Raw genomic sequence first — 23,650 nt, forward strand, 5'->3', positions numbered from 1 at the left:
TTCCACGCACCAGCACTGAGCAGTGACACGGCTCTGTACACAACTAATCCATCTCAATTTTAGCACTGCAGCCTTCACCTACTGCTGAAGATTTAGGGGTAGGCAAGCTCCAGAGCTCTCTACCTTAATCCTATAATCCCAACAGCATCAGATTCACATGTACAGTAGCGTCACGCTGCTATGAAACTGCCTACTATGAAACCGACCTACAGTGCAACTTGCAACCCCTCTGAAGGAACAAGAACAAAAGCATTCTATTTAGCTGGCAGGTACATTTCTGAAGCACATTACCTAATGAGGAGGCAACAAGAGTACAAAGAATAGTGGTTTATTGATCATGCTCTGTTAAAGTTCACCAACTCGTTCCACTTTCAGGAGCAGAAACTATAGGTTAAGTCATCTGGAACTGAAGGCTTGTCTGGAAAACTTACTTGCAAAATAAAAGAGGAAACAGAACAGAAGAAAGGTCTCAAATACTGATAACTTGTTGATAATCAAAAGTAAGCATACAACCCACAAAGTTCATCTGGGAAAGCAAAAAGAGTGATGGAAACCACTGAATTTATATGCAGTTCCTATGGGAGAAGAGGACTGAGGGCCAGAAAGTATCTAGGATTAGCAACAGAATATGCTACAAAGCCACCCAGCACCCAGTACAGATTATAACTATGAACATTGCCATGTGCTGCTCTGGAATACAGGAATTCTGCAGACTCCCTGAGGCACTTGCTGGGATTCAGTCTGATATATCTGCAGTCTGTTGCATGGTTTGCACATCAGCAAAAGATGAAATACTTGTCAGATTGTTGTGACGTGTACAAACACCACTTACAGTCCTGCTTCAGCCCCGTGCTGCTCTTTACTCTGTTTTTAAGGCTCTGAAAGACCAAACTAAAAGAATATTCAACTTCTGATTCAGTGCTCTCAGTCACATAATTCTACCATCAGAGACAGCTACTGTAAATGTATCAAGAATGGCACCACTGGGGAACACAGCTGTAACTCACCTGAACCCAACTCCCAGCACACAGGTGATGGTTTTTTTTTCCCCCTCTTTTAACCAATCTTCCACACTGTCACTGAAATCCAGTTATGAAACTCACTGACCCACAAGGAGAGGTCAGAAAGGCAATAGCACTGCCTGCAGTGCTGTGTATAGAGGGATCACAGCTCCCATTGTGCACCCCCAGGAGCCATAAAGCGCATAGGTTTTATACACACTAACATGGATTCACATGCAGCTTCCACCTACTTCTAGAACTGCTATATGTACTAAAATATAACACTACATATGTGCTGCATCACATGGGATTCTTACAAAGGGTCATTGGTGACTGTGGGGCAATGTTGGGAAACACAATCCATGTCAAGCACTTGACCTAGTCAACATGGCTGTTGACTAAGCTCCTAATTAGCACTTGGAGCTTGTTGTGGTGCTCACAGTATCAGCCCCAGCAGGGTACAGCCTACCTCCCTATGGTCTATGGAGATTCTAGTTTCAGGCTGCAGCCGTCCTGCTGAGCTGGGAGAACTGTCTTCTCTAGATGGGGCTGAGTGCTGGTGATTTGGAATTAGGTGATTTGGAATTAACAGCTGAAGGCCCCGCATTTATTGATCTCTAAGGTCCCTTCCAACCCGCACGAGACTACGATACTATGAGACTATGATGATATTGCCAGGGATCAGCATAAAACTGAACTAAGCAAAGGGAAACGTGTCCCCTCGTGTTCTAAACGTATCCCAGCTGTAGGAACAGAAATAATTGGGGTGAATATATCATCAGCTCATCTCAGAGCACTGAACAGCATGTGAAATACGCTGTTGGGCAGACAGGTTATCAAACCTTACGAGAGGCTCTTAATCCTAAACAGCAGATAGGAAAAGAAAGGTTAAAACAGAAACACCGCCGAGTCGAGCACTGCTCTATATCCCCACAGCCAAAGAGCTGCTTTAGAAGGGCCCAGTGATCGCCATCACACCGGGGCCGTTTAATAACCTCAGATGTGTCGGTACGGTCTGAACGCGGCCCCCACAGCCACAGGCCCAGCCGCCCCATAGGCCCCACCGCCCTATAGGCCCTATAGGCCCCATAGGCCTCATAGGCCCCGCGGCCTCCTTCCCTTCCCTTCCCATCCCTCCCCGCCGCCATTTTCTTCACGTCCGTTCCACAGGAGCCTGCGCAGGGCGGAGGCGGGGGCACGGCGGCAGAGCTCTGCCCCAAACACACGCCGTCGGGTGGCTTTACACCGTGTATTCCCCCACCAGGCCGTGCCCGCCGCTCCGCCGTCCCGCCGAGGCCTGCACTTACGCGGAAGAACCCCGCGTCCATCTTGGCTCCTCCGCCTCCTCCTGGTCGCAGCGCGCTGCCTTCCCGGCGTGCACCGCGCGGCCCCTCGCACGCTCGCCGCGCTGAGGGAGGATGAGCGCAGTGCGCATGCGCGCGGCCTGACGCGATGAGGGGCGGAGGGGGCGGGACGAAGCGCTCCTCAAAGGCACTTCCCCGCCTTCTGATTGGTTGGGCTGGTTGGAGGCGGCCAATCGCAAAGCGCGGCGTTACTCCGCGCGACGTCGCGTTGACGGTTGATCGTCTCGCGAGATGTGAGGCTCGGGAGCGTTGGCGCCTCCTCAGAGCGGCGCTGTGAGGAGAGTGGGGGGGGTGGGAGGTCGGTGTGCAGCGCAGTGTTTAATCATGTATAAAACTGAGTTTTAACGAATTAAACTGATCAGGCAATGGCAGCACTAGGAACAGCGATGGAGCTGGATGAGGAAAGCCGTGGGCTCTCTCTGCTGATCCCTTCTTCCAGCTCCCAAGGAGTTCAGATACCCCACAGTTATTTCATAATACAGATTGTGGCCCTCTAATGGTGGCAGATTGCAGCTACCATCCCATAATCACACATAATCCACACAACAAAACACCCCGTGCTGCTCCATCCATCCCAGTGAGCGATTTTATACTGCTTCAAAGCAGATCCGCCTCACACAGCTCTATAACCCTGTTTAAAACAGGCTTTACTTCATCATCCTCATCCTCACTACCAACCCCATCCACCAGCTGTGTGGGGATGATTTCCATTGCAAGCTGTGGACAATGAGCCCCAGAGCATCCACACAATGCTGCTGTGTGCTCACACAGCCCTGGGAATCCCTTTGGGTGCATTGCTTTACACCCACAGTCATCGCGCTTGGAAAACATTGCTGCATTCGGTGAATTTCTTTGACAAAAAGCAAGAATTCGGTCAATTAATATCCCAACCCTGGTCTGCAGTGGATGAACAAATGGAAGAAAAGCAGTGCAAAATGCCTTGCTTGCTTTGTGCTGCCTGCTCATGTTTACTTCAAAGAATGGCTCAGATTTCAAGATAAAGCACTGCAATGGCAGTAATCAGAATCACAGAATGACCCGGGTTGGAAGGGACCTCAAGGATCATGTAGTTCCAAGCCCCCTGTCTAGCAGGGCCACCGAACATACACATTTACTAGATCAGGTTGCCCAGGAGACCCCATAGACCCCATAGACCCCATAGAGACCCCATAGACCCCATAGAGACCCCATAGACCCCATAGAGACCCCATAGATCAGGTTGCCCATGGCCCCGTCCAACCTGGCCTTGAACACCTCCAAGGACGGGGCATCCACAACCTCCCTGTGCAGCCTGTTCCAGGGCCTCACCACTCTCCTAGTGAAGAACTTCCCCCTAACATCCAACCTAAATCTTCCCTCTTTTAACTTAAAACCATTTCCCAGTTTTGAACTGTAATGAACCCAGAAAAAGCAGTGAACCCAGAGTGATTGTGGCAGACATTCAGTTCATTGGGAAACCAGCAGGTTGCTGTTATTACAAATAGCTCAATATACATGGGTTAAAATTCATCCTTTTCTGCCTACAGCCACACAAATGTGGTATCAGGAACTAAATATGGTTCTACTATCTGCCGTGCATAGAACAGACTACAAACCCGCTTCACTGTAAACCTTAACAGCACAACCTGAGCTGCACGTCTAGTTTTCCCTTCTATTCATCACAGGATAGAAAAAGCTTAAGACTCCGAGCAAGCAAAAGCTCTGCAAAATCAACGTGCGTGGCTTCTCCAAAGGAATAATTCGGCTTCTTTGGCCTTCCCACACCCGAAGCTCTGCAGGATGGCTCCTTGCTTTGCATCCCTTCACCGCTTGATTCTCATCACACAGCAGACCTTCCAGTTTTCCTCCCAAAGTGAGAAAACAGGATGAATTATGATACAAAATCAGAGCTGATGGCCATTCCAAACGCAGCCCCACCTTCCAGAGCAGTCCAGCTCTTCTCTCTCAAAGGGAAGGATGCATTCGCAGTTATCTGCTCTGCACGTGGATAGGTATGAAAGTCACTGTGGAGTGCTGGGTGACGCTGCTGCTGTTGTGCCCTATAGGAGGAGGCACTGCTGCTTTGCTGCCTTTAGGCTCCAGCTCCCTCTTCCCTCTCATGTGCCTGTCAATGAAGAAATGAGACGTTTAGCAGCGCTGAGGTTTGCGGTGCTTTCTCATGTGATAAGAATTGGGAAGATTCCCACAGAAATGGGTTAAATTGAGAAGTTAGGACATCATTCCAAAGGCAGAAGACGGCAGGTCAGTGCTCCTAAAACACATCCACAGCTCAGTGCCTTCAGATGGAGCCACATACCTGTTATATGCCTTCAGTATGAGCAGCACCACTGTAAAAACAACAATAACTCCCACTACGATGGCAGCAATGATCGCTCCAGAGCCTAAGAAGGAAACAGACAGAAAAACAAGGCCTTGTTTTAATGAAGTTATCCTTTACTCTGTTGTATCTACTTCAAGATTCAAGGTATGGCAGTCGTGGTACAGCCAGAAAACAAGAGAACAAGCCCATCTTACTTTGATACAGACTCAGTCCTTGAGACCTGGTGGTTCCATCCACTGGCAGCTGTGTGCTGCTCAGCGGGGCCGCCGTCGTCATCTTTAATAGGCTGTAATAGGAAGAAGAGCAATGATTTCATTGAATCAGCACTGAATTGGGCCACTTAATTGCTGTTAATTAGCAGCTGCCTCTTATTGATTCCTCATTGAAACCAATGGGACGTTTTGCTGTACTGAAGCCACCTGCTTTACAATAGACACACACAATGTGTGACTGTGTTGGGACTCCAGGCTGCTCACTGCAGGTTCTTTGATCCATAAGAGGAGGAAGGGGCTGAACGAGGAGCACCCAGCCCTGGATCTTCAAGGTAGGGAGTGCACGGTTCCAGTGCATGGAGGGCAATGGGGCTTCCATTCATACAGCCACACACCATAGCGGTGTCCTTCCCCCCCCGGGTGACATTTTCCGGCCCTTTTTAGTGTCTTTTCCTCGCTGTCCCCTCCGTTCCCACCCCGCCCCACGTACCGTACGTTCGCCTGCACTACCGGATTGCGTTCAACAGACGGCAGCAAGGAGTGCCGCCGGGATACACTGCGCATGCATGGCTCCTTGTGTCGTCGGGCGCATGCGTGTTACTTCCTGGAGGACACGGGGAAATGGTTTGAAGTTAAAAGAGGGAAGATTTAGGTTGGATGTTAGGGGGAAGTTCTTCACTAGGCGAGTGGTGAGGCCCTGGAACAGGCTGCACAGGGAGGTTGTGGATGCCCCGTCCTTGGAGGTGTTCAAGGCCAGGTTGGACGGGGACATGGGCAACCTGATCTATGGGGTCTCTATGGGGGTCTATGGGGTATCTATGGGGATCTATGGGGTCTCTATGGGGTCTGTGGGGTCTCCTGGGCAACCAGATCTAGTAAAGGCGTATGTTTGGTGGCCCTGCTAGGCTGGGGGGTTGGAACTACATGATCCTTGAGGTCCCTTCCAACCCGGGTCATTCTATGATTCTGTGACTAATCACAATAGAGATTGGCGGAGCAGAGAGGTTAAAACAAAGACTCCACTTCCGCGTTTGCCCGCATGGTGAGCTGCCATAGGGACAGGCAGCATTAAGCACATCATCAATTCGACCGTTCTTTGCATAGAAAGGCAAAAGGTGCTGCTCCTTTTTCACACCAAGGTAATACAACAGGCTCTGCAGTGCATCCCATTGACCTCCCTAGGCCATCCAATATTCTCTATGATACACTATAGGATTCCCAAAGCTTGTCTGTGTCTCCTGGTGCACCCTATGGGCTCCCATGGGTGCCTCTGGGGCACACAATACTCCCACAACCACTCAGTGTGCTCTAGAGTGTCTTAGAGACTTCCCAGTGCACTCCACTCCAGTCTATGTTTGCTCTGGGCCACACCAGACTGCTCCCAGAGCTCTCTGACATCTGTAGGGCACTCTGAGATGCTACTCCTGTGTTTCTGAACACACACATTACCATGTAGAGAAGCAGACAGAGGCTAGCAGACAGACAACACAAGACAGTTGTATGTTGTGAAAGATATTTTACTATTATAACAAAAATAGTTACATACAGTAATGGATAAGTCTTAACAGTTAAACGGGCAGCCATCACCCAGCCCTGCACTCAGCTGCCCCTCCAACTCGCTCTGGTTTTGCTGCACATCTCTCCTATGCTGGAAGCTCCACGCCTGAATATCACACTCTGAATATTTCCTATCCAGGCCTTCCTGAAAGCTCTTCTTGGGAATGTTCTTCCTCACTGAGCATCTGAATGGGAGCTCTGGCATTGTCCCCACAGCTCTACGACTGCTGCACCACTCCAGCTCTCCCACCTGAGGGAGCTCCCAACCCACAGAGCAGCCACCGTGAGGTTATGCAGCCACTGCTTCTTCAGGATTGGAGACACTCGGGTCTGTATTCCATTTAAACCTAACAAAGGAAGAAAGAATTCATTTTGAATGCAGCACAGTGACAGTGTGCAGTGACTTCAGCTGATGCTGGAGCCTGGCCCTCAGCCCCATATCCGCAGGATTCATCCAGCAGTCTCCAAAGAAAGGTGTCATCACTGACCAGGCTGTGCTCCAAGCAACCCCACAGAACAGCTCATCCTACACGAGCTCTGCCCTACAAATGAGGCCACTCAATTACAGCCCTTTAATGAAGTCTCTAATTCCCACCTTCAAACCCCATTCCCGCTGCCCTTTGTCAACAAGCACCGACAAGAACTCGCTCCAACCCCCCGAGATGCTGGGCCATTACTCACAAGGGACACTGAGAAGCTCCACTTCAGTTTCTCCACAATTTCAGCCTTCAGCAAAGCAAACCAACATCCCCCACAGGGTCCCAGAAGCTCTCAGCCTCTTCCACTAAGAATGCAGCTCCTGAAAAAGACAAGAGCCCCAGGTAGGCATCACCAGCTCAACAGCCAGTGTGCATTAAGAATCAGGGCCCAAGGATGCAGCAGAGCATGAACCCTCACTGCATGACCCTGTTTTGCTGCCATCCCCAGTGCAGCAAAGCAAATATTGTCTTCAAACTGGCCCTGCTCAGAGCAGGGCTGTGCCAGCAGAGAGGCCAAGGCCAGTCAGAATGTTACTTTTCCTCCTGTTTCGACCACAAGATCGGTATTCAGATCTGATGGGAAAGGGATCTGGAGGGACAAGAGCTCTAACAAAGGCACACGCTCTCACCTTGGGTCCATCAGCAGGGAAGCAGTGAGCTCCAAACAGCGAGAAACCCTGCAACACAATGCAAAAACACCCTTAAAATCAGCAACAGGCCTCAGACATCATCAACACTGACACAACCAACCCCCAAACCACCACAGCCCTCACAGGAGGGGGAGCAACACCCCGGCTAGAAGCTGCCAAACATATAGGAGGGGTGAGTGACAGCAACAGGCAGAAGAAGCCGAGCAGTCAAAGACCTTCCTGTTGCTCTTGCATGTTGTTGGAGACCTGCAGCTACGTCAGAGCCACAGCTCTTGGATTAACATGCAGCTGGGTTTGGCCAAGGGCTGTTATAACCAGAGAAGCCATACATACAAAGCAGCAGATGCGACAGAAGCCGAGCAGTCTGCTGGCTTTAGATTGCATCAGACTCCCATTTCTGAGCCAAGGGATGCTCAGCAAACCTCTCTGCCCCTATAGGCACAATAGAGGGTGCAGCGAGGGGAAGCCGGCATCTAACTGAGCTGAGATCCTACTGCAGCTGTGAGGACCCCCAGCAGCACTCACCTGCCCAGCACCGCAACCTGCACAGGGTGATGCATTGAGCAGCATCTCCACATCGCTCCTAAGGGAGAAAAACACTTAAAGGCCCAGTAACACCGTGCTGTGCCCACCCACCACCACCACCCCCCATCCAGTAACAGTGTGCTGTGCCCACCCACCACCGCCACCCCCCATCCAAACGAGGGCCCCAGCAGCACGGCTTTGGTACCCCCAATATCACAGAGCACTGCGGAGCATTGCAGCCCGGCCCCTGTACTTTCCCGATGTGTTGCTGTGCAGTCACATAGAACCCAACTGCGCAGCGACCGTCAAGGGAAACGCGTGGCTCTCGGCTCCTTTTTGACTGCGGCTGTCACAGCGCAGGGCAGCCGCAGCTTCGATAGGGCCGGGCGGGTCCAATGGGCCCATATCCCCAACAACACCCCGGGCAGGCGCTCACCCACAGCGGCCTGGGCTCCATCGGTGGGGCTGAAAGGCCTCGACATGGGGTGGATGGCGGCGGATGGTCCAGGCAGCAAACAGATCCAGCCACCAGCCGCCATAGCAAAGAGAAAGGGGGCGGCCTGCAGTGGGGTTTTATAGGGCGGCGGTGCGCACGCTGATTGGCTTAATTGAGGATGCTGCTGCCCCGTGCGGTCGGTGCTTGTAACTCACAGCGGTATTTCTCCTTTAGAGCCTGTCTAGGAGCAGCGCTGGGTGGAGTACGAGGCTGCTGGTTGGGCTGTCGTGATGCTGAACGGTCACCAGGCGGGAGAAGAGACCGTGGGATAGAAGACTGCAGACCTCATACATCACTGCTTGAGATAGGAGCGTCTGTGTTAGTGATCTCGCGTGTAACTGATGAATGTGTGCGCTCTGAGTTCGCTGTAACCACAAAAAGCCCCACAGATGATGATGTGCTTATGGGAGATCATCTTTAAATGCCCAAAAGTCAAGGTGAAATCCAGCTGCTGCTCAGCACGTTCAGCCCACTGCAGCCCAAGTGAGACAACGCACAGAGATCCAAAGCTGAGCAACACAAAGTCACCATGTGCTGCAGTGCTGGGCTGCGGGGTCAGCAGGATGGAAGCTCCCCATGTCTGGCTCCCAGCCCTACACCAGCCCTGATCCCCTCCTGTGTGCACACAGCTGTCCTAGAAGCTTGGGGATGCCATAATGATGGATCAGACCAATCGTTCCCAATGTTCTGCCACAGATCTAAAAGAAGACAGAGAAAATCTTGCCCAAAGGCTCCTGCCTACAAGGGGAGCTGCTCTGCAATTACCTTTAGTGTGGCTTCCCTTCATTCTCCACCTCCTGCAAGCACTGGGCTGTGTCAGCAGTGTGTAACACAGCTTCTGTGGGCACAGTTTATCTGTGCATTAGGGGACACTGAACAGGACAGCAGTGCTGGGCAGCCTTTCAACAGCTGCACAGATCTCTATTGATAAAGTAAGTGTGTCTTTAAGCAGGAGGGCTGTATTATAAGAGCTGAAATCTGGGGGGGGGGGGGGGGGCAGGCCAAAAAGGGAGAATGAAGGGTGCACAGAGCAGCACTGTTACAGCACATCAACAATGATGCAGAACACGAGTAACAGCAGAACATAAAAGCCTTTACATCGCCTCCCTCCTGAACAAGGGCTTCTCAAGCAGCGTGACACCACCTTTTAGCATCCAGCACCACTGAGCAGCTTCGTGGAAGGGAAGAAGCTTCTCCTCCGCCTCTGTGTTGCCCTTGAGATGCTACAGCACACACCAGGAGCATTCATTTCCTTAAGTACAGAGCAAGTGAAGGCCAGATCGCTGTTTACAGTCCACTGTGCTGCCCAGAGCACAGCAGGGGATAAAAGCTCCCAGCTGATGAGAATGTGGAATCCTCTCAGCACACCAGAAATACCCAGAATCCAGTGCAACTCACCATTACCCTCATATCCACAGTTACATCCACCACTGCAGTTGATAAACACGACCACAGACTGACAAATACATCACAAGCAAACAGAGGTGTAGCAGAAGTAGGCTTTATGAAAGTATTCACATTTTGTGGCAAATCTCTGTATCAATATGGGGGAGGGAGGCAACTTAATGCTGTGCACGAGCAATCTCAGTTACCAAACTATTTCTTGGACAGACATTTATTACAGGTAGTTTCTCTCTTCCTATTTCTCAAAGAGTTTAAGGCACACAAGCCTGAAAAGGGCTTATAACATGTACATAAGTGCTATCATATTCGCTTAAATATATTGCTTGTCCATCCAGCTTATACAACATTCAGTAGAAAACCGCTTTCCAAGTCAGCACCAATTTGCTGCACAATAGATTGATTGGATTGCTCTGACCCGTTTTTTGCTGCAAGATCTTCAGCTTCACCATATTAACTCTGACAGTGGAAGACACTGTGAAACCCTGACACGATAAAGGGCCCATCGAGGCCTGTCCACAATGAAAAAGGCATCGTACATACAGTGACATTTAAACAAGGTTGCTGGTAGAAGTGTTTTAAACTGTTTGGCTGGTGGGGAATTCTTTCCTCACACGCAGATGGAGAGGCAAAGCCAACCACGCTGGAGGCCATCAAGCAGAAGGCATCAGTCCGTAGTAGTTTTCTAACACTCTTTCCTGCCTTTGCTCTCCAAAATGTTAGGAACACCAGGCTGTAAACTTGCTAGTTCAAGATCACAGCTTAGATTAAGCAGATCATTGGCTTTCATCCGCATGATTCCTTCCCGTTCTCAACTTACAGCAACTTCACCCAGTCACTAAGAAGCTCCTGGGACATTTCAGTGGTACCTGACAGTGACTCTTAAAAACCAAACCAACCCACGGACAAGAGTTGGATCAAATGACTAAAGCCAGTTAAACGGGCAGCAAAACAGAAAGGGGGGCACGAACCAAACTGAACCCAATTTGACTTAAAAGAACCCAATTTGACTTAAAAGACCAACTTCTTTATTGTACGTTGGAGCAGTCTTTCCCCTTTGCCATCCTGTTGCAAGTTTATAAATTACAAGTCGTACTAAGAGTTCACTTCAAGACAAAAGGAATAAAACCGCTGCAGTTCTAACTTCCACCACAAATAGAAGTTATCACCATGCTCCCACAGCACTCGTGTCGTACAGGGAACACCACACTCCTGTACTTCCAGTAACAGACCTGAGTGGGAAAGGGGCCACCCCTCACTCCTGCAGGATCCATTTGCAGTGTAACAGAGCACACTGGAGGATTCATCACACAGTGCCTCAGCAACGAGGCTATAACATGGCTGGGATCTCTGACGAGACAGTGTCCAAAGGCTGCCAATGACAGTCCATCAAGGCATCGTAGAGCTCCTCACTCTGCTCCATAAACTGTTTATTTGCTTCATGAACGTCCAACTGAGGCGCTGGATCTAAAGGAGAAAAGGCAAATAAAGAGGTTGTGTGTTACATGGGTTAGGAAAAACCCACACCCCACAAACACGTCACAGTAACGTGGAGGAAATCCCACATCATCCCCATCACTTGCCCAATCATGACCCGCCTAGTGCAGATCTTTCAGCAACAAGCTAAATCTAACAGCAGACATGCCCCTGCCTTCAGTGCCACTGCCCCAACAGCAGAGTCAACAGAGAGAACGCATACCTGCACCTCGCAGCGCCGTGTGGCCACTTAAACTGCCAAAGGAGGAGTGCTGGCACTATGGCACGGCCTGTGAAGCAGAGCTGCGGAGGCGCAGGCACACGTTCCATTCTGCTCCCTCTGACATGGATGGGGATGGCAGCTTCTGCTTCTGCAGCCACAGTCGCCAGAGCTCACCTGCTGGAGCCTCAAACATCTCAAAGCATTGCACAGTTAGTAGCCAAAGAAGTGCCAGAGACAGCATTAAGCACGAGTACATCTCTTGTTTTACAGCTGGATGAAGTGCTCGCAAAGCATTCAGAGCAACCCAGTGGGATCCAAGCCACTGCTACCAAGGTATGGTGAACAGTTTGCAAACCTGGTGCCAGTTGTTATCCCCAGCTGCCCAACCACCCAACAGCTCCTATGTTTATCTAAAGCCCTAATAGTGTTCAGTGACCCGTTTCACCCAATGCCTGCTAAAACTAACACTTCGTCAGTACGCTCTCCGATATCATTTCCTTTTACTGATTCTAAAGGCCAGTTTGAGAAAGGCCATCTCCAATCAAAGGAAATAAAGAATTCAAACATACCTTCCAGTGCATCCTCACCAACTTCTTCATATGTCTGTAAGGACAAAGAAACCCTTAGGACAGCAGATAAAAGTATTAGAGAACCAAAACCATCAACTGCTGATTATGGTTGTCATCCACTGAATTTAAACCTGAGTGCTTACAACATTGTTCCTCACACCCAAGCCCTCTGATCTCCTCCTGGCAGTGTCCAGGGTGCCTCAAATAGAGGCATTAGCTCTTGAAATGGCTGTTTTAGCCTCTAAAACAAAGCTTATGAGGGATCCTAGAAGCCTTCTACAGGAGAAGAAGCCTCTAAGGAGCCATGCTGAGACACCAGAGCCTGCTGGTATCATGCATCCATCACAGCTCTGCAAGCTGTGCCATGTTTCTGTGCTGACATTCAGTGCAGGGTGAGCTCTCCATGCTGTCCTACCTGCATTGTGCTCTGTGTGTAGCCATACTGGGGGTAGCTGTAGCTGTAGCTGCCCGTGTTCTGGTCGTAGCCCCATTGTGCGTAGTAGCTGTTGTACTGTTGGTAATACTGGTGATAATTATAGTTGTACATCTGGTTGTACTCCGTGGGTTTCATGCGGTGACTTAAAAAGATAATGCAGGAATAAGTTACGTATAATGCAGAACAGTCATGTAAAAGCAGAAGTGAAATAGTTTAAGGCACAGTATGGTACATAAACAGGCTTTATCCTAACATGAACAGTTCAGCCTTTAAAATGCATTCACTACTGAATGAAGAAATCTTTATCATTTACATACATATGCAGAAAGAAACAAGTGGTTTATATTCAAACCTCCTTCCTGTATTCATATTCATTTTCATTTACAAACACTGCTTTAATTCTGTATGAGTAATTTAGGATCGCCTCCTAGCTTTGGAAAGGGAACAGTTTGGGACTATGAGCCTCAGTTTAGAATATCCTGAACCACGATCCACATTTTTGGGTCCATTTTTCCTTCTGATAAATGAGACAAAGGATTCTGCAGCCTCCAGAGGCGAGATATGGAGTTTTGCTTCTCATGAAGAGTTAAAGACTGTGAGTGTCAAAGGAGAACTGGGGTTTCTCTCAGTAAGAAAGGTCCCAAACCTCTCCTTTCTGCCACTGCCATAGAGAAGCCAAGGCAACAGCAGACTGTCCTCATCCTCACTTCACTGGATGACCTTCAATGCAATGCAACATTCATTCCTTGCCATAAAGACACTGCATTTCCCCTTCTCTCTCCCTTATCCCTCCCCCTCCCCAAGGTTTCTGAGGTCACTGCAAATCTACATGTTAATCAAATAGGGAGCAATAACTATTATTCGTATTACCCTATTGCTACGAGCCCCAAGTCAGAGCAGGATCTCATTGTATCAGGTTCTGAACAAACACAGAAAAGAAAGTTAATCCCTGCCCCCAGAAGTTTTATATTTAGCAGACATTGTAATAGAATGAACAAGGTAATTGAGCTTTGCTATCCAGGAGCCAATCAGCAGACTTAGGCAAGTTCAGTGAAATGCAAAGGAACACAGACTTTTAATGTAATCATAATAGAGTGTGTGTTTAATCATATATATCATTAAAAACAGAGCAAAATGTTCAGTCTCAATCTAACAGCATAAATTTTGATGCCTGCGCACTCGGATATTCCAGCTACTTCACTAGATCTGTGTGTATTCCTCCACTTTGTGATGGAAACATGCAGGCTGTGCACCCAAAGCACTATCAAATACCTAACTGTGTGTGATTTCACACGATGCTGCTCTTCCACAGCCACCTGGGTGCTCTCATACTCACACTTTTGGTATAGCCACACTCAATCGCACCGGTTTGGAGCCCAGCCCCACGGCTCCCTGGCACTCTGTCAGTGCTCTTTTCTGCTCCAGTTCATCTGTGAATTTCACGAACCCGTAACCTCTGTGGAGATGTGGAAGAATTGGTATCAAACAGAAGCAAACAAAGACTCGACTGCTTTTTGCTTTCTTGGAGTATTGATGGGGAAATCTAAAGTGGCTTTGCAAAACACAGTCAATGAAACGCTTCCGCTGGGGCTCTTAGTAGAGGTTACACGATTCCCTCTTCCAGTTGCTTTGCTTTCTTTGCAGAGAGCTGGAATGCTCAGATCTCAGCTTCAGCAGCACTTCCAAGGGCTGCAGAGAAGTAAGCCAAGCCTTCTGCCAGCTGATCCCAGGGAACTCAAAGCAAGTGGACACAAGACACGTCAAAGTGCACGAACAGACAGCAGCAAAGCCTCAAATCTCTACTGGGAGAATACAGGTAACCTGAATGGATGCAACTCAGCACAGGACTGATAAGACAAAGGCATTGCCACTGCATCTACAGCTGCCTCACGTGGAACACAGGGCTGCTATTCTGTAGGACAGGCTGAGATATCCTTTTGTATCAAGTCCTTTTTCCAACAGGGAAACACCAATCGGACTTTCTATCACCCCTAACAAACACCCGATCCCATCAGCACTGTCAACAGTGAATGAAAATGAACTCTCAACACCAGGCTGCTAAAACTTGCTCTGAGACCACAGCTTGAGCATCAGCAGCATTCAGACAGCAAGCCCTCCGCTGTGAGCACTACAGCACAGTGTACATCAGCTGGACCAACCCCATTAATTCCCTTCCCCCTCCCTGATCCCAAAAGTCCTTTGCGTGGGCCTCGATGCTGCAGTGAGTCAGAAGCAATGCAACAGCAGCCCAGAGGGCAGTGCCGGGATCCCAGCATGGGATGGGCTGCCTCACGCAGCACAAAGATCAAAGACTTGGGTTGGGAGGGGAAGAGGAATCCACCTGGGTGATTGAAGGAGAATGGGAGGTGCTGGCTACCCAGGAAAAGAACGAGCCCTGAGCGAGGGTGTAAGTTTACAGCATTATTATCTATTCTGTGGGAACAATTAAATGCGAAGGAACACACACAATGGTTTTGAAAGTGTCATCACGAAGCACTCATAATGCATCCACACTGGAAGTTATTACAGAGCAGCTGGTGCCCCATAAAATGCAATACCTTGAACAGCAAGCTATAAACATAGATCTGAATATTTATTTATGTGAACGTCTATGCATGCACATACATTTACTGCCCCTATAAAGAAGCCCAAGTCAAAGCTCGAACTTGTCTATATACAAACTGGATCATTAAGCAAGAGCAAAACTCTACATGGCTACATGTTCTGTTTTAAGTTGGTGACCTTAACTCAACTTACCCTCTGTGAAAGCACAGCAACAAGTCAAATCAGTGTAAGTCAACACCTACATCAGCTATGGTTGTTCACACACCACAGTAAGTCTCTAAGCAGCTACAGAGGCTGCAGCAGCCTACAGATGGGAACAGAAGTGTGTAAGTGCAAGCAGGGACGTTGCTGGCTCTGAATGAGAGGTGGACAAAGCAAATGGAGGGTGTGGGTACAGATAGATGGCTGCAGCAAGGCAGAGAAGGCGATTCTTCCAACATTTCCAGATGCTCAGTTTTCTCATATCAGTGGCTAAACCAGATTTTAATACAGGCAAAAGAATAAAGAGGAAGAACCTCATCCACAACAAAACACCAAAAACACAAACACCTCCAGACAGAACAAGAACCACCATTCTGCCCTGTCCCAACAGGGAAAAGAAGACTCCCAGCCCGCACCCATGGAAGAAAGCAAGAAAGCAGGCACAGCTCAACAGCATCAGGTTCCAAACTCCTCTATTGCTTGGACAGCAGGTGGTGGGAAAACCCTTAAAGGCTCAGAGCTTCACTGGGCACATCCACAGACACCAGGATCCATTCTCGTATCACCCTGACACTCGCAGATGCCTCAGCTTTGAGTAAGTGCAGGAGTCATAAAGGAGCTGGAAGCAACACCCCAGCACTGCTGGGTCAGACTGCTGCGCTCTCCCAGCAACCAGCCGGACATGAAAGCTCCAGATATTCCTTCAAACCAACGTATCTTAGAGTGAGAAACCCTTATATGAGAAAGAGGGAGATCTACAGCCATATTCTACGTCTTGTCACCACATTCCCATAGCTATTGTGTCAGAATATTGTGTTTCATTGGAGCCAAAAAAGAATTCATGTTCTCCAATTTAGAAAATGTTTTCTTAACATTAAGATCATTTTTACATCTGTTTTTGATGAGACGTTTCCAGTAAAGATGAACAAGGTGGCTCCCAACTCCTTGCTAATGAATCATAGCTCTGTCTGCCCTGCCCTGTTTGAAACAAAAACATGCAAAGCTTCCATAGGAATACATAGCAGGTGCGTGTTCTACTCAAACCTAAACCAATCTTCTTTCCTTGCTGCATATTTCCTATGCTAGAAAGGGAAGTTAAAGAAAAGAAGGAATAAAAAATGACTTACTTGGATACTCCTGCCTGGTCCAACACAACTTTTCCACCTCTACACGATGGATAAACTTTAACAAAAAACTCATACAACATCCCATCATCCACGTCAGCCGTCAGGTCTCCCACAAAAAGGGAATATTCTGGACTAAAGAAATCAAAAGAAAACTTCTTAGGCACGAATACACACATGCACAAAGAAAGTGTGATGAGCCCAAAAACGTGACCTCAGAGAAAACTGATCTTAAAGGACCATTTTCATCAGCAATGCTCATTTACAGTGAGTTAAGCAGCACAGTGAGTCTATGTTACACTGTTTTGTATTTAAAGGGATTTCAGTTTTTAGATCTCAGATATATCAGGCTGGGCACTGCACAGGAATTTCTAACATGTCAAGAGAGCATCACTGTCTCATTTATAGTTTTGCTATTGTGATATAGTGACTTGAAATTATAAGACATCAATTAGACACTCTGATGCTACAGAGTTGAAATATCTCAACAGACACCCCTGACAAACCTGCTGTGCCACACAGAAGGTAAAGCAGGTGGTCTGAGTTATCCTCCCTCTGCTAAGACTCCTGGGCAGGTGATGGAGTCAGAAAGGCTGTGTTATCCATCTCAGTATGTGACTATTTCCAGAGCAAACAGAACTGCAATGATACAAGATGTAAACCTCATTCTTGGCCTCATCTCTCACGCCTTGATTCTAATCTGAAGTTATTTTTCTCCTTTCTTTTCTCTTAATATCCAGAAAGAATTACCTAAACTAAAAATATAATTGCTGAGATATAACTAACACAACCCTCCTAAATTGCAGGACGGTGTTCTTGCACCCTGCTACACACCTACCTGAACACACCGTGTTGTTATTACTCCAACTGTGTAAGCACTTCTGCCCAACTCCTGAAACTCCATTCAGCTGCTGTGTCTCCTCATGGGCCTTTCACTGCCCATGGAGAGGGATGGGCTCCTGCTGAAGGCAATTCAGAGCACCTCTCCCTCCCTTTGCTGACTGCTGTGCTACCACAGCCAGTTAAGCCAGGTGCTGTGAAACCACTGCACCCATCTTCAGGTGCCAAACACACTCCTGGCATAACGCAGTATTATGATGGGCTGCATCCTCAGACAAAGTCCGAACATGCTGCAGCATCACAGATATTTACGGTGTGTTCTAAGGCAATTTATTGCAATCCACGTTTCTAATTGTGGGGTTTATCTGGCACTGCTAAGCAAAATGGCAGAAGGTTGAGTCGTATGCATCCAAATCTGCTGGCTGTACATCTTGTCCAGCAATAACAGACTTGTGGGTTGACATCTTTCGAACACTCTTTGCAAGGCAATTGATAAAGGGACATTAAACAGGCAAAACTAATGTTTGAATATGGGGTGTTTACCTGGTATCGGGCTGTTTTCCATACGTTGCATAATTCAATTTAAATCGCTTTGCCTGAAAAAAAGGCAAAAATGAATCCATACATTCAAATGCCCCCACGTAAATCCATGCAATTAGGAAAAATGCAATAAGCTTATGTTATGTATCTATTTCTTTTAATGCCGGCAGGCATTCAGGGTTGTCAGGCCATTCAGTTCAGGTATCTAGGACATTTCTCTTTCACATCAGTACAGCTATAATAATGACAGGCAGCAAAGGACCTGCACCAAGGGGTTTGCTCTGTGAGCCTATTTTCCTCCCTCACAAACAGCATCAATAAGGGCAAATAGAACAAAGACAACTCCAGGTTATAATCACACTCCTCACATGCCTGTGCTCACTGATGTACAGTGGTGAACTGCTGTTTCTGTCTCCTAACACAACACTGAGATCTCACTTTGAAGCACTTTCATCTTTTTTGGATCCCCTAAACAACACCATATTTTGAATCAAACTGTGGATAAAGGCCAGTCCTCCCCAAACCAAACTTCAACTATTTCCTCCTGGCAGAAGCTGCTCTCTTTCTTATTGACTACAGAAAGCACCTAGGAAGATTGGCTTCCCTTAGTCATGGCCTCTTATTTGCAAAGTAAGAGCACATTAAATAGGACGGAACGCATCCAGATAGATAACTACCCCTTTCAATGGGGAATATCATCCTCTTAGGAAGGTTGACCAAACAGTTCGAGAAACACCACCCAGATTTCACAGTTTCCAACTCAAGGGACCAACTACACTGAAACCATCATCAACACACCTTCATAAATCACAGTACAACAGAAGTGATTCCAGAGTTTCTTTATGAACCAGCCATTCTAACTACTGCAGCCAAATCGTGCTGATACAATGAACAGCTGTGTCAGCCATCCTGCTTTAACACACCTCACATTCAAGTCAACCCCCTAAAATCAGCTTATGTGACTATTCCTCCTCTTCTTCCCATCCACCCAGCTTAGAGGCACTTGTTAAGTATCACAGTTATACTGTGATATACATACAGTTATATGGACCAGTTCTTTCTCTGTTCTAAATGGGTCTGAATGACTTTTGTTTACTAAGGGCTAAGAATAACACAATGTTTAAAAGAATATTTGCAAATCAAAGTCACTGAAAATTAAGTGTAAGCTTGAGAGCTCATCTTGTGTATCTATCACTGCACACAGATTGCAGCCAGTTTATATGGAGCTACAAATGCAAAGAGACAGAAGGACTGTGGCATGTACACTCAACCTATCTTTTCCTTGTTCTCTGGTTTCTCATTGCTCTAACTTTGCTAAGAGCAGAAAGGCTCAGAAAAGGCCACACCACATTCACAAAAAAACCAACATTTGCCAATGCTTTTCTGAGCAAGAACATCAACAGCTTCATGGTCATTAAATCCAAAGGAAAGAAAAGCCCCTGTTTGCTCCTTAATTTATCTGTCTCCATCACTCCATGCACATATTCGACCCTACTTCTCTCTCACAGTTTTGCTTTCCTACTGACTGATGCGATTTACTCACCGGCGTAGCACCAGGAAGAGGTTTTCCATTGATTTTGTGTAAGCATTTCTCTGCAGTCGCCAGATCTGCAAATTCTACAAAGCAATATCCTGCAGGAATTCTGCACACAGACACGGGACAGGAGAGAACAAAGATTTCAGAGTGAAAACACTGGAGGAAAAACATCATCTTTTCAGGTAACTGGTAGAAAATCTGCTCCAGTAGCAACACGTGGAGGGATTTCTTTTTCAAAGTATAAATGTTAGCTACAAACTGAACCTCAGTAACACTGGATCTCTGCTGAGCTGACAGCACCTACCTACCAGTAAGAAACATCAATATCAGAACACAGAGAATACTCGTGCTCACAATCATCCCCTTCCTCCTTTCACTGACCATAAATATCCCCACGCAAGTTTGAGCGATTGAAGAAATGAAATGGCAACGCTTAGAAGAACATAAAAATACTTTATCCTATTTACAGTCCCTGTCTGCAGATGCACCCCAAAGATCCTTATAGGGTCCCCTCTCTAAGTTAAGCCTCCCACCTCCACCAGCATCACAGAGCTGTGCCCTCTGAAGCCCTCAATGTGAACTGCACTGAGTTCAATCCAAGCACAGCCATGCAGCAGCAGAATCAATTGAGAACAAGGATCAACAGTTACCCCGTCAACCTGTTCCGAATGATTTTTACACTCAGGACGAGCTCTCCCATGGTGGCAAAGGCTCTTGAAACAAAGTTTTCATCCATGTACGGCTCCAGCTACAAAAGCGAAAACATAAGTTAGATCAGAGCATCCACCAGAATGGATATATGCCATGCATATCTGTGCCAACGGCCCCCTAAGCAGTTAAAACATGATTGAGAAGTATTTTACCCTTACGCTTCAAAAAGAAGACTCATTTAAGAGGGTCGATGCCACTCAAAACCAGCAGGCATGCATGAACCAGGCTCAACAGTCTGCAAAGTGGAACCCAAGAGACAGTGTGAATTTCAGAGAGCTTCCACAGAAGGACCAAAAAGCCCCTCAGAGACATACAGCAATAAACTGAGCACTTGCTATAGGGGAGCAGGGGATGAAGTGATGGTAAGCTCCATCTCTGTGTGCAAACAGAGACTGGGACAGCAATAACACCCAGCCCCAGGTGCTGGGCTGGATGGATGCTGTGCATCAGGGCTAAGGGGGCTGCAGAATAACCCAGTACCGCTGGGGTAGGGGGCTGCAGAGCTGTGACAACCTCATATAACCATGTTGTTCCATAGGGCAGCAATGGAAGGGGAGACCTCTAACCACATCCAGCATCAAGGTGTGCTGGCTGTGCTGCAGTGTGCACATGAGAAACAGCGCTGTGGGTGTCGGGGTGTATGTGAAGGCACTGGAGAGCAGTGTTATCATATCAGAGCAGCAAGAGGGACGTAATGTGAGGGTGATCCTGAGCTGTGTGTGTCCACATTCATTAAAGCAACAGGTGACGGTGGCTGAGATGTGCTGGGATGTGTATTGCAAAGGGCAATGAGCTGGTGGGAGAGGGGAAGCCCTCACAGTGGAGAGACTGTATATAACATATATAATATATATAACATATATAAGATGTATAAGATATATAACATATATAAGATATATGAGATATATAAGATATATAAGATATATAACATATATAAGATATATGAGATATATAACACATATAACATATATAAGATATATGAGATATATAAGATATATAAGATATATAACATATATAAGATATATAACTCTGTGTGTGGGTAAGTGTGAGTGCCAGCCCATGAGTGTGTCCCCTTGATTAACGCACATCTTATGAGAGCCCAGGACATGCAGTGTGAGCAGTTCGGACTCAGTGTCAGTGTATCGTTGTGTCGGTGTGAGCAGGACCGTGTGTGTCACACCACGATGCCGGTATATACGTGTCGGTATCGGGACCCCCAGCAGCGCCCTACAGCCCCCAGCCCAATCCGCCCCGCTGTCCCGGCCGGACACTCACGTCCCCCATCCATAGGCTGGCGGCCATGCTGCTCTCTCAGACCCAGGACTCAGCGGGGCCGTAGTTTCGCCTCCCGGTTCGGCTCGGAGCCGCCGGGCTCCCGGCCCGCTCCGCTCCGCCGCCTCCTCCGCCGGGCGGAGAGAGCGGCGCCCCCACCGACACGGGAACACAGCGCCCCCTGCCGGCAGGAGGAGCGAGGGCGGGCTGAGATTGAGGGGGTGTAGGGGGGTGTATGGGGGGATTTGGGGTTGCAGGTTGTTGGGGCTCTATGGGGAGGGTTTAGAGGGTGATTTTAGAGCTCCAGGGGGATGTTTGAGGTGGCTGATGGGCTCCAGCCTTGTGCTCTTTCTGCAAGTAGAACATGAGTTTCCACCTCTCTTCTATCCTATGGAATGGGAGCAAAGTGTGGCTTGTTACAAACCCCAAAGTTTTGTGTATGACAAAGCACATCCATAGCTGCTAAAGCACTGCGTGTGTTGTGCATCACTGCAGCACGGCCATAAATCGGGCGGATGATGATGACAGATAATCCCAGCCCTCAGTACTGATGCATTTGTTGCTCTGCTGCCCGCAGCCCGTCAGAGGGCAGCAAAAGGCTGCGGGGTGTTGGATGGAGCTTTTATAGGCTCGAAATCGGGCATCTATTGAGCTGTGCAAAGCAGAACCGAAACTCCTTGTGAAGTACCTTGCTCTGGAGCATCCCCATGCCAGAATAACGTGTGAAACCAAGCAGGAATGGGAAGAAATGTGAATCAAGCTGTTTTGCCCTGCAGACTGTCATTATATTTTTTGCAGGACACTGGGAACATCCTTTACCTTCACTCTGGGTACAGTCTGTATTTCTATCATGGCCAGTTATTGAGTGGTCCAGAGTGTGACCTCACCAGGAACTGTGAGTGTGTAAGAGATGGGAGCTTAAAAACATATTTACAGCTCCATTTGTTTTCTGAGCTTTGATCCCCAGGTCGCGTTTCCAAACTCTTTCCTACAAACGTTGCAAAACGTGGCATAAAATCAGTCAGCTCACAGGAGCCACCACTGTTAAACCATTGGATATAGTCATTAAGTGATGCTTTTTGTGCCTGGATGTCAGTGGCAACCCGACCTCTTACACATTCACCCTCTTTATAGACCCTGCTGAGAATCTTTCTGGGTTGTTTTTTGTCTATCATGGCATTTAATGCACTGCAGAGCCCCCAAGAAGCTGCTGCTCATTCTGTTCTTAGCTGACAGCTACTCAAAGTGAATGGTTTGTTCTTTGTCACTCGGTGAAGTTTAATAACTCCTTTCCGTTTCTCCTTCCAGCTCAGTAATGCAGGACTCGCTTTCTTCTTCATTGTCCTGGGATAATCCATAGAGATGGATATTGAGCAATAAAACTGCAGGAGGAAGCCAGGATCATATGAGTGTGTTGGAATGGGAGAAGGTAAGAACGTTATATTCTATCCTATATCTGAAGTGACTGTTGATGCACCTCACCCTGTGACAGAGCAAACACGCTGCAAGGAGAACATCACTTGAAATATGGGTTTGAGAATCTGGCCTGGGAGGTTTGAATTTGGATCTGCTACTTTTAGCCTGAGTTTGAAACAGACTCAAATAGTTCTTCAGCCTTTGGTGCTGCGAGTTACTGTGTTAGAGCTTCCTTTATTGGCCTCACAGGTGAGTCTGTCCCTCACCTTTAAGCAATGGGCTGAGATCATGAATGAACTTGGCCAGGGATAGTTATGGTAACAAAGAACATCAAATAAGGCACATGTTATCTTTGCCAATGCAGACAGGTGTAATGAACCCAGTGCTGAAAAGCCATAGGTTTGGGTTGTTGCTTTGGGTCTAAACCAAGGAATGTTACCCTTTATTTTCCCCATTAAAGCACTGTTTCTCAGAAATAAGGCCTCCAGAACTTGAGTCCAAGCTCTCCATTGTGGGAAGCACCCTGAGGGTTGCTCAAGGTGCCACGTTTAGCCATAGAGGCAACAAAATGGGAAATACTGAAGTGTATTTATAGCAAGAAGGATGATTTATGGGGTAACGGTGGTTGCAGTGCTTCTCGCTTAGGAACTCTATATGGAGCAGAGTAATTCAATGTTTGGCCTTTAAAGAGAGGGAGGGGGGAAAAGAAGCCTACAACAACAACAACAACAAAAA

The 23,650-nt window shown here is 47.7% G+C and overlaps 3 protein-coding genes and 4 non-coding genes across 18 annotated transcripts in view; all 7 read right to left on the reverse strand.

Annotated features, from left to right (window-relative positions):
* The window catches only part of SRRM1 (serine and arginine repetitive matrix 1), a 15,133-nt gene extending 12,696 nt beyond the window's left edge, over positions 1 to 2,437 (reverse strand). For 7 of the 8 annotated variants that reach the window (XM_015883629.2, XM_015883631.2, XM_015883628.2 and 4 more), the window contains exon 1: positions 2,309 to 2,437. In XM_015883629.2, the coding sequence (XP_015739115.1) occupies positions 2,309 to 2,329 (21 nt within the window). In that variant the 5' untranslated portion in view covers positions 2,330 to 2,437. The remainder of the gene's footprint in view (positions 1 to 2,308) is intronic. The other variant, XM_015883632.2, reaches the window with a different exon arrangement.
* Positions 2,438 to 3,790: 1,353 nt separating this feature from the next.
* Positions 3,791 to 5,508, reverse strand: NCMAP (non-compact myelin associated protein). The gene is made up of 4 exons (XM_015883776.1): positions 5,388 to 5,508; positions 4,880 to 4,971; positions 4,662 to 4,746; positions 3,791 to 4,469 (listed from the first exon to the last, which is right to left on the reverse strand). Exons 1-4 carry the CDS (start codon positions 5,459 to 5,461, stop codon positions 4,334 to 4,336), a joined length of 387 nt encoding a protein of 128 aa, XP_015739262.1. The 5' UTR covers positions 5,462 to 5,508; the 3' UTR covers positions 3,791 to 4,333.
* A 1,366-nt stretch (positions 5,509 to 6,874) lies between these two features.
* Positions 6,875 to 6,946, reverse strand: LOC116654361. The gene has a single exon (XR_004309557.1). It is a non-coding gene; the product is annotated as a small nucleolar RNA SNORD99 (small nucleolar RNA).
* Positions 6,947 to 7,395: 449 nt separating this feature from the next.
* LOC116654356 lies at positions 7,396 to 7,531 on the reverse strand. The gene has a single exon (XR_004309552.1). It is a non-coding gene; the product is annotated as a small nucleolar RNA SNORA61 (small nucleolar RNA).
* A 211-nt stretch (positions 7,532 to 7,742) lies between these two features.
* LOC116654355 lies at positions 7,743 to 7,871 on the reverse strand. The gene has a single exon (XR_004309551.1). It is a non-coding gene; the product is annotated as a small nucleolar RNA SNORA44 (small nucleolar RNA).
* Positions 7,872 to 8,353: 482 nt separating this feature from the next.
* On the reverse strand, positions 8,354 to 8,496 carry LOC116654365. The gene has a single exon (XR_004309561.1). It is a non-coding gene; the product is annotated as a small nucleolar RNA SNORA16B/SNORA16A family (small nucleolar RNA).
* Positions 8,497 to 10,089: 1,593 nt separating this feature from the next.
* Positions 10,090 to 21,661, reverse strand: TRNAU1AP (tRNA selenocysteine 1 associated protein 1). 5 transcript variants are annotated; one of them, XM_015883708.2, is made up of 10 exons: positions 21,503 to 21,636; positions 20,386 to 20,462; positions 20,167 to 20,264; positions 19,523 to 19,622; positions 17,983 to 18,035; positions 16,603 to 16,734; positions 14,046 to 14,165; positions 12,689 to 12,851; positions 12,274 to 12,307; positions 10,090 to 11,472 (listed from the first exon to the last, which is right to left on the reverse strand). In XM_015883708.2, the coding sequence occupies exons 3-10, from the start codon at positions 20,250 to 20,252 to the stop codon at positions 11,336 to 11,338; spliced, it is 825 nt and encodes a 274-aa protein (XP_015739194.1). In that variant the 5' UTR covers positions 20,253 to 20,264; positions 20,386 to 20,462; positions 21,503 to 21,636; the 3' UTR covers positions 10,090 to 11,335. The 5 variants fall into 5 exon arrangements, 4 of the variants coding, with proteins under 4 accessions (XP_015739194.1, XP_015739193.1, XP_015739191.1 ...); XM_015883707.2 differs by having other exon boundaries at positions 20,380 to 20,462; XR_004309538.1 differs by lacking the exon at positions 20,386 to 20,462 and adding an exon at positions 11,705 to 11,897 and having other exon boundaries at positions 11,360 to 11,472; positions 21,503 to 21,660.
* Positions 21,662 to 23,650: the final 1,989 nt, after the last annotated feature.

The sequence above is a fragment of the Coturnix japonica genome, chromosome 23, assembly GCF_001577835.2.
Source record: "Coturnix japonica isolate 7356 chromosome 23, Coturnix japonica 2.1, whole genome shotgun sequence".
In the NCBI taxonomy this organism is placed as follows: Eukaryota; Metazoa; Chordata; class Aves; order Galliformes; family Phasianidae; genus Coturnix; species Coturnix japonica.

Excerpts from the sequence above, each read along its gene's own strand:
- TRNAU1AP (XM_015883705.2), bottom strand. The coding sequence starts at position 21,529 with ATGGCCGCCAGCCTATGGATGGGGGAC. Across the intron at positions 18,036-19,522 it reads CTCTTCCTGGTGCTACGCCG|GCAAAGCGATTTAAATTGAA; the intron begins GTGAGTAAATCG and ends CCTTTTTTTCAG. Across the intron at positions 12,852-14,045 it reads AGTGTGGCTATACCAAAAGT|TCACCGCATGAAACCCACGG; the intron begins GTGAGTATGAGA and ends TATCTTTTTAAG.
- NCMAP (XM_015883776.1), bottom strand. The coding sequence starts at position 5,461 with ATGCGCAGTGTATCCCGGCGGCACTCCTTGCTGCCGTCTGTTGAACGC. Across the intron at positions 4,747-4,879 it reads AGGACTGAGTCTGTATCAAA|GCTCTGGAGCGATCATTGCT; the intron begins GTAAGATGGGCT and ends TTTCCTTCTTAG. Across the intron at positions 4,470-4,661 it reads ATACTGAAGGCATATAACAG|GCACATGAGAGGGAAGAGGG; the intron begins GTATGTGGCTCC and ends CTTCATTGACAG.